The sequence below is a fragment of the Pseudopodoces humilis genome, chromosome 23 (genome assembly GCF_049639895.1).
Source record: "Pseudopodoces humilis isolate 2021_Gansu_Grassland_sample_001 chromosome 23, ASM4963989v1, whole genome shotgun sequence".
Lineage (NCBI taxonomy): Eukaryota > Metazoa > Chordata > Aves > Passeriformes > Paridae > Pseudopodoces > Pseudopodoces humilis.
This window is the reverse complement of record NC_142222.1, coordinates 18,355-27,653: the sequence shown is the minus strand read 5'-3', so window position 1 is coordinate 27,653 and position 9,299 is coordinate 18,355. Positions and strand designations below refer to the sequence as shown.

At 48.8% G+C, this 9,299-nt stretch overlaps 2 protein-coding genes across 2 annotated transcripts; both read right to left on the bottom strand.

Moving 5' to 3' along the window:
- Positions 1-2,987: 2,987 nt before the first annotated feature.
- LOC148182617 (uncharacterized) lies at positions 2,988-4,376 on the bottom strand. The gene has a single exon (XM_088066360.1). It carries the CDS (start codon positions 4,374-4,376, stop codon positions 2,988-2,990), a length of 1,389 nt encoding a protein of 462 aa, XP_087922486.1.
- Positions 4,377-7,950: 3,574 nt separating this feature from the next.
- On the bottom strand, positions 7,951-8,832 carry LOC148182616 (endogenous retrovirus group K member 8 Gag polyprotein-like). Its single transcript, XM_088066359.1, has one exon. It carries the CDS (start codon positions 8,830-8,832, stop codon positions 7,951-7,953), a length of 882 nt encoding a protein of 293 aa, XP_087922485.1.
- Positions 8,833-9,299: the final 467 nt, after the last annotated feature.

The following is a 9,299-nucleotide window of genomic DNA, read 5'->3' as shown; positions in this document are numbered from 1 at the left end:
GGACCCCAAGGTGCCAGGAAATTCCCTGGGAGGGCTGGGTGCAGAATCCAAAAACCTATTGAGTTTTTCTGGGTTTTATGGTAGGTATTGGCAAGGAATAAGAATTTATCTCTAAAGTCCTTTGGAAAGAAACCATCTCTCTGTCCACTCCATTGTTATGATTTTGCTATGTCTCAGTAACAGAAATGGATTTTGTTTTTACATGTAAAATGTGAATGTATAAAATACATCTATGCATAAATGACATATTAGAATGTACTGATGAAATTTGTAAGTTCCATAGAGATTAGTGTGTACTAGTGTTGACTAAGGCTTTATATTTTTGTCATTCTGATGTGTTAGGTGAATGAATTTAGAGAGTTTAAAATAGAAGGAAATGCAAATTTTAAAAAGCAGAAAAATAGGAAGAGGAAATATATAAATACATAATATATATAAATGTAAAAATAGGACATATAAAAAGAAAATATATAATATAAATAATGTAAATAAATATATGCATATAAAAGATAAGTAATATTATGTATGTTCTTGTAATATGCTTAAACCTATAATTACATAGAATTAATACAAGAATATATACAAAATATAACATAAATAAAAACTATAAATCTAAGTTTAAAAAAATTATTTAAACATAGTTTAAAATAAAGGCTTGCTTGTTTTTATTTGGGTAGAGGCAGGGCTTTTAAATAAAATGTACAATATACAAATATATGAATATATCAAGATATATATACAAAGAAATAAATATAAGGGTTTATAAATATATACAAATAGGTTTATATTTAATATATATGTTTAGTTGTTAATAGAAATATATTTTAATATATGATACATTGTGTTATTCCTAGTTCAATATATAAATATTAACATTTAATATTAAATTTAAAATTTAAAAATTATTATAAATATTAATATAAATTCGATTAAAATATTGATAAAAATAGACATGAAAAATATTTAAGTAACCATTTAAGGTGAAGGGGCTTTTTGTTTTTTATTTGGTTAGAGGCAGGGCTTTAAAATAAATAATATAGAATTTTAAATAAATAATATAGAAATGAAAATATACAAATCTATAATAAAGATATAAATATAGGGAGATATATAGACATAAAAAACAAGTAAGATAAATATGTACAAGTAGATTAATATTCAATATGAAAAATGTGTGGATATTAATATATTTTAATATATATTATGTTATATATGTGTATAAATATTGAATATGATAAAAATAGATATTAAATAAAGGGTTTTTTTTTGTTTTTATTTGGTTAGAGGCAGGGCTTGTTAATTTTGGGTCGGAGGTTTTTTGGGGCGTTCCTTGTAGAGGATTTTTTTGGAAGGGGGTTGCACACGTTTTTTGCCTCCCTTCTCTGCCTGTGCCCGAGGCGCCCCCCTAGCCCCGGGCTGAGCTCGGTGGCAGTGCTGCCGCCTTGTGGCCACAGCGGTACTGCAGCTGTGCCTCGAGCTGGGCTGTGAGCCCCCTGCAGGAGCCAGGTCAGGCTTCTTGCCACACTCAAGATGGCAGAGGCGTTGGCTCCAATGCCTGCTGCCACAGGCGCGGCTGCAGCTCTTGTCCACGCGCCGGGAAAGGTGGAAAATTGTGCGGAGAGCACGGAGTCATTCAGCATCGGCCGGTTTTTCGTTCAGGCAACCGACTTTGACGGACGCACTGTGAGGATTGGGGGCCTTAATGGTGCCACAACATAGATGGCCGCTCAGCCAAAAGTAGCTTCAGCCACAACAAAGATGGCTGCGAGGAAGGGTGGAAATCATGTGACTCCACATGCAAGATGGCTGCCTGAGCGCTGCTTGGTTGATCTTCCAAAGATTGGCTGCCAAAAAAGGCGGGAAAATGCAAGGACCCTGGGTGCTGTAACTGCTCGGCTGCTTGACAAACACCCCAATGCCGCTCTGGCACAATTTTCCATGGCTTTTCCAGCCGTGCAGACACAGGCTGTGTGCTCAGTGGCGCCGGGGCCGGGCACTGAAAGGCACTGGTGCAACTGCCATCTTCGGTGTGGCTCTAGGCCCGCCCCATCCTCTCTCCTGCTGCTGCTTCTCTCTCTCTCCTCTCTCCCCCCTGGCCCGGGGAAATGGAGGAAAACACAATTGCATTGGGCTGGAACAGTTAGCAGAGCTGCCTGACCCTTTCTCCTGCCTGCAGAGGAGAGGCTCCCTGGCACTGGGACCAAACCAGCCAGAGGAGGCTCTCTGTGCCAGAAGAATGAGAGGTGTGGGCAGGGGCGAGGCTTATCAACCTAGTATATAACTGTAAGTATAAAGATGATAAAGATATATGACGCTGCCCGCCGCGGCCCATCACGCCTGGGCTAGCTCTGCTCACTGGCCGCTGGCAGCGCCAGGAGTGGGGAACGGTCTGGGAGCTGTCTTCCCCAGGCCGAACCTTCAGAGCCTTTCTGCCACGCAAGGCTCTGCGGATCTCGGCGTCGTGGGCTTCAGCAAAGAGATGGAGGAGACCCAGAGTCCAAGCAGCTTTCCAGGAAAAGGATTTATTGAGGGAAAGGAACGGTGACAGGACGAGGGCTGGAAAGGCACACAGGAACCCAGAGGACTCTGAGCCCCGAGCACTTCTGTGCAACACAATTTAAAGGAAGGAGGGTACAAACTCAGGAACCAATGAAAACACAGCTTGGGAGGAGTCAGAGGAGGGGTTTACAATATCTGGGACCAATGGGAGGAATACATGGGAGGGACGGCAGCTGCAACACCAATGGGGCTTCGAGTAAGGGATGAATGGCAGGGAACATGCTGGAACAGAGGGCTGGGTTTACATTGACCGACAGGGACTAGGGGCAGGCTAAAAGTGATGGGCAAGGAAGGTTCAGGAAAAAGGGGAGGGGTTTACAAAACTGACAAGTGGGTAGAACCATTACAAAACCATAGGGGGACAAAAGGAACAAACCATTAAATTTAACAATAAAATAAACTGGCTGCAACATCTCCCCCTTTCTTTTTTAGAAGGAGGAGGTTGTGTCAGGAGGAGGCGCAGAGGGCTCGGTAAACCAGTCCTTGAGTGATGGAGAAGGAGGAGGGGAGGAGGAAGGGGGAGAAGGTACATTAACAACATTGATTTGGGGAGGGGGAGACACGAGGTGTAAAACTGATTGAACTAAACATCTCTTTAAAATTGCAAAGGCAATTAAAACGATGAAAATGACAAAAACAACCCATAAAATAGTCTTTAAAATAGATGAGAGCCATCCGGACAGTCCCCAGTTGGAAAAGATGTTGGTGGCCCAGTCTTCGTGCTCTTGTTTTATTTGGTGGACCATGCCTTTCATTTGTTCAATCATCTGGCGGATGGTGGGGCTCTTGGATGTTAAGTTCAGGCAGCAGAGCCCCTCGAATTCCCTGCAGTCATGATTGTGTAGGAGCAGCAGGAAATCTATGGCCGCCCGATTTTGGAGGGTGGCCTGCCTGGTTATTTCCTCGTCTTCGAGGAGGTCGCTTAGCGCAGCTGACGTTAAATTGGCCTGTTTTACTACCCAGCACTCAAACTGGCCTAATTCACCGAGGGCTCGAGCAGCGGCTAACCAAGGCAGAAAAACTGACACTGCTACCCGTTTTAGCTTGCTCCAATGGAAAATTTCTGAGTCGCAGTCTGGATCCAAGTCATCCAGGCTGTGCTTCTTAATGGTCGAATTATTCTTTTGACTCCAATTCTCAATTTGGGTTGTGTTGGGCGAAAACAGGGACAGCCAGCCCAATGTGCACGGCCCTCCGAGAAGGCGAGAGGGGATGCCTGCCCATGCCCGATCTCCACAAATTAAAAACAAACCTTTGGGCAACCGAAGAGGGGTAGGATGGAGGGTTGAGGGCATCTTTACGTGAGCAATATGCTGGCACCACTTTGCTGCTTGGAATTGTTGGTTCACTTGCTCAACTTTGGGATATGGTACAGGGTCAGAGGGGTAATAACGAAAATGAACGCAAAACGATGCCGGGGAGGAATCTAAAAGATCAAATTCCTGGGGCTCAATGGTCGCCCGCTCCAGCGTGGCCTGCCAGTCTCTCCAGAGGAGGAGGGGGTTCTTGACAGGCTTCTTAATTTTGTACACTGGAGCAGAACGGATGACACGTTGAGCCGGCTTCCCCTGGTTGGCATCTTGAACTAAAGTAGTAAGGGAGTCGGGAAATTCCTCCGCTTTCAAAGGGATCCCCACCAGGCATGTTGTCATTGGGTTTCCCGCTGCTCCGGTGGAAAGACACAGTTCATCCCGCTGCAGGGACTTTGCCAGCATGACCCATACATTCTGCTTGGGTTGAGGCACGATCCACCCTTCTGGCTGGGCCGCCATCAGCAAAACGCCGAAGATAATCATGGTGATTTTTGGGGCTGTCATCTTTCCTCCAGGATGGCTCTCTCTGAAACAAAACAAACATACGAAAAGCATAACTTTAACTGAAAAAGGTAGGTCGACATAGCAAAAAGATAGGGGTTTGGGTTGTTTCTTCCTCCTCTTCGGGATGGGGGATGGCTCATCCGGACGCGATGTCATCGACATCCTCGACCCTATCTGGTGGCCTGCTTGGATGTCTGGGGACATAAGGCTTCACCCATCTTTGTGGGATCCACCTTAGTCCCTGGGGCGAGGATACGCAAGCGTACCCCCGCCCGCAGGTCACCAGATCAAAAGGACCCAAGATCTTCTGGGTCTCAGGGTCCCGGACCAGCACTGGAGGGCGCTGTTGCAACTGGTAACTCTTGGTGGTCTTGAAATGCTGGGCCACTGGAGGGTTAGGGTCCTGCTCCGAACAATTGAGGAAGTTTATCGTGTAAAGGGCTTTGCACAGCCGCTCTTGTGGCGTGCAGCCCTTCACAGTCTCCCTTTGGTGAGAAAGGACACGCTTGAGCGACTGATGGGCTCGCTCAACGATTGCTTGGCCTGTGGGGGAGTGTGGGATGCCTCTCTTATGTTCCACTCCCCACTCCTGCAGGAATTCCTCCAGTTTCCTGGAGGTGTATGCTGGGCCATTATCTGTTTTTATTTCTTTGGGGACCCCCAGTACAGAGAAAGCCTGCATTAGGTGTTTGCAAACATGCTCGGCTTTCTCTCCTGTGTGGGCAGAAGCAAAGACGGCACTCGAGAAGGTGTCGATGGAAAGGTGTACGAACCGAAACCTGCCAAACTCGGGGACGTGTGTTACGTCCATCTGCCACACCTCACAGCTCCCCAGACCTCAAGGGTTGACCCCCGATCCCAGGGAGGGCATTGCGGTGGATTGGCAGTGTGGGCATGTGGCCACAATGGCTCTGGCTTGATCCCGCCGCAGGTGGAATTGGTGGACTAGACCAGGCACATTTTGGTGAAACATTTGATGACTCAGCTTGGCTTGCTGGAACACGACAGGGAGCTGAGCCATTGAAACGGGGGTAGCGAGGGCATCTGCTATTCTGTTCCCCTCAGCTACCGGGCCAGGGAGTTCCGTGTGTGACCTCACATGCATTACAAAGAAAGGCTGCTTTCTGTGGGAAACAGTGTAAAGTAGTTTAGAAAGCAGCTCAAACGGCTTCAGATTTGAGACCTCCTTAAGAGCTGCATGTTCAGCTCTTGCAACCACCCCTGCCACATAAGCCGAATCTGTAACTAAATTGAAAGGTTCAGAAAACCTCTCAAAGGCTCTAACGACTGCATCCAACTCTGCAACTTGCGGAGATCCCTCCACATATTTAACATCTGTTTCCCACTGCTGAGTTTGAGGATCCATCCAAGTCACAACTGACTTGTGGGATGCTCCAGATGCGTCGGTAAAAACAGTTAGAGCTTTGAGGGGCCTTCTGCTCCGAACTTCTTTCGGAATCACATTAAATTTTGCATTAAAAAATTTATGTGCAGGGGCGTGGACCGAAATTTGTCCACTATAACTATCTAACGCAATTTGGAGGATCTCGTTCTCCTGAAGCAATTGGTTGAACATTTCCTTTGTCCGCTTATCTGGAGACACTTTGTCCCGAGACAAGCTGACAGGCACCCGTACGCACGTGAAATCACACCCGGCCATCTCCCGAAGCCTAGCCCGAGCTCTCCTGATGAGCTGAGCCATCAGTTCTTGTGGCCGGGTGACACTTTTGGACCGCTGGTGGCTCAGGAAAACCCACTCTATGATCAAGAGCGGGTCCTTAGAGCCCTGGTCCCATTGGAAGATGAGCCCACACAGGTGTGGCAGTCTTCCCAACACAATAAATTCAAAGGGCAGGCTCGGTTCATATCGATGCGCCTGTCTTTCGACTAGCACATCCTGTACCTTCTCTAGTGCTTCCCTCGCTTCTGGGGTCAGGGTCCTGGGAGAACTTAGCTCCTTCTGCCCCTTCAAAAGTATGAAGAGGGGGGCTAGGTCCTCAGTAGTGAGGCCCAGCCAAGGCCTGACCCAGTTCAAGGTCCCGCACAGAGAGTGGAGGTCCGCCAAAGTCTTCGGATTGCTGTTGATGGCCAATTTTTGAGGCACAATGGTCCTCTCAGCAATCCGCAGACCCAGGTACTTCCAGGGTGGCATCCTTTGAACTTTATCCTCCTGGAGTAGAAAACCTGCGGATGTTAAAACTTTAACCACTCGGTCAAGCGAGCGTGTAAGTAAATCGTCATGGGGGGCGCACACTAGGACATCATCCATGTAGTGATGGATGATGACCTCCCCCATTTCGGCGCGTACGGGAGACAGCAATGAGGAGACATACCACTGGCAGATAGTCGGCGAGTTCTTCATGCCCTGGGGCAATACCTGCCAGTGGAACCTCCTCATTGGGGCTTCTCGGTTAAGGGTGGGCACCGAGAAGGCAAACCGTGGGGCATCTTCAGGGTGTAGAGAAAATTGGAAGAAACAGTCTTTAATATCAATTATAGCCAGATTCCAATTTCGGGGGAGCATGGTTGGGGTAGGCATCCCCGGTTGAAGGGGCCCCATGTCTACAATGATTTTATTTATTGCACGAAGATCGTGGAGGAGCCACCACTTGTCCTTCCCCGGCTTACGGATGACAAAAACCGGAGAATTCCAAGGGCTAGTTGTTTCTACAATGTTACCTTTTGCAAATTGCTACTCCACGAGCTCGTTGAGCGCCCTTAATTTATCTTTTCTGAGCGGCCACTGATCAATCCAGACCGCTTCATCTGTGGTCCAATCCAGCTTCTGGAAGGGGCGCTCCACAGTGGCCGCTACTAAAAATCCCGAGGGGTTTTCGGGATTTCAATTTTAACCCCCCATTGAGACATGAGATCCCTCCCCCACAAGGGAACCTGAAAGTCTGCCACGAATGGGCGTAGATTAGCCAATTGCCCATCCGGCCCTGCAATTTGCACCACGCTCTTCAAGATGCGCGCCAATTGGGTACCCCCTATACCCTGAATTTTACCTGCCACGGGTTGCAATTCCCAATGTGACGGCCATCTCCTTTCGGGAATGATCGTCACATCCGCTCCCGTGTCAAGCAGACCCTTCATGTTTACAAATTCTGCACCCTGCTTGACGCTGCAGTCTATGATTGGCTTGTCTTCACCCACCACCTCTGCCCAGTAGACGCCTGGTGCATGGTCGTCTACTGGGATCCGTTCTGGGACTGGAATCATTTGGGCAATAATCTGCCCCTTTGGTAGAAAGTATGGTGGGTGAATGCAGCGCGCCAGGAGAATGAGGTTCTCCGGACCACCTGGGAAGGTGATCGGAGAAATCTCAATCTCCGGGGGTGTGTATTTTGTGTCCCCGATGGCGATAAACTTACAGTCGTGTCCATTCTCTGGCTGGTTCTCCTCCAGTGGGTCCACAGCTACCACCGTCCAGTGCTGGGACCGGAAGAGGATGTCTTTGATGGTGATAAGGTGTCACGTCCGGTAAATTTGCCATGTCCGATATTTCCCCCCCCCTCCTCCGCGATACCTGCCCCATTTCTAGCATCGCGTGGGGCAGGTTCGCGCCGCGCTCTCAGTTTTTTTGTTTTTTATTAGGTGTTCCCTCCTGCATTCTCTCCCCTGACCCGTTTCCCATAGGCCCCTGGCGTGGGTGGGCGGCGGGGCAGTCCCTCGCCATGTGACCCAGTTGTCCACATCGGTAGCACTGAGTGGTTCTCGCTGGTGGAAGGACAAACTGGCCCGACGGGTGCTGGGTCACTGCCGCTGTCGGTGGTCTCCTGGCCGCCTGTGGTGGTGGTGGCACCCTGGACACCCCCACTAATGGAACTTTCTTCTCGCACGCATCAATGAGGACGTCCAAGGTTGGCGGTGGATACAAGGGCAAACTAAAAATAACTTGTTTACATATGTCATTACAGTTTGCCTTAGCCATTTCTAAAACAAGCTGTTCTTGCAGCTCAGGTTTATCCACTTGTCTTTCTATTTGTTCCTGTAATCGATTAACAAATACAGTAAATGGCTCATTGGGGGACTGCTTAATATTAGAGAAATTGGTCAGGGGTTCCCCCCCTGGCAAGATGTTAAATGCCTTCTCAGCGGCCTCCATTATTTTAATCAAGACAGGCCGGGGTAAAACCCTGGCCTGTTCTTCTGGCTTTTCCCAATTCCCCTCACCGCACAGGTGATCTATTGAGAGGGGGTTTTCATCCGCATCAACCGCGGACTCCTCGCTGCGCAATAGCTCAGGAAGGATGGCCTCCAACGACTTCTTCCACCTCTGTTTCCACAGCCTATATTCGGCTGGGGAAAGGAGGCAGGCAAATAACTCTTTCAAATCATGGGGGACCATCTCGTTCGCGGAGAAGGTGGCTTTTAATAAGCCCTTAAAATATTCACTTCTCCTGCCGAACTCTTTCTGAGCTCCCTCTTCGTCTGGAAGGAGAAAGGCTCCCATTCTCGGTACCTCCCTCCCCTTCCTCTAAAACTGACCGGTGCGGCAAAGGGAATCACAACCTGTTCCGGGTTCTGGTCTCCAGGCCTGTTATTTCCAGTTCCCGAAGCGTGGGAACCGGAAGGAGGGGCGTGGGAACCAGAAGGAGGGGCGTGGGAACCAGAAGCCGGAAGAGGCGGGGCTGGAGGACCGACTGACGAGGAGGGTTGGAGGGAGGAGCAGCGGCTGGAAGGGGTGGGGTTTTGGGAGGTTACACTTTGGGGATACACCCCCGAGGAGGAGGACCAACCCAAGGGAAAGTGGGAGGAGTCAGGGTAGGCTGGAAGGCAGGGGCTAAGGAGGAAGGGGTTGGTCGTTGAGGGAAAAAAGGGGTTCTGGGAAGAAGGAGCACAAGGGAGGGGTCCGACCATGCGGTCCCCGCCATCTTGTGTCCCTCGGGGGCCATTTTGAGGATCGGGTAAAGGGTTAAG

Coding starts and splice junctions, on each gene's coding strand:
- LOC148182616 (XM_088066359.1), bottom strand. CDS start 8,832: ATGGGAGCCTTTCTCCTTCCAGACGAAGAGGGAGCTCAGAAAGAGTTC.
- LOC148182617 (XM_088066360.1), bottom strand. CDS start 4,376: ATGACAGCCCCAAAAATCACCATGATTATCTTCGGCGTTTTGCTGATG.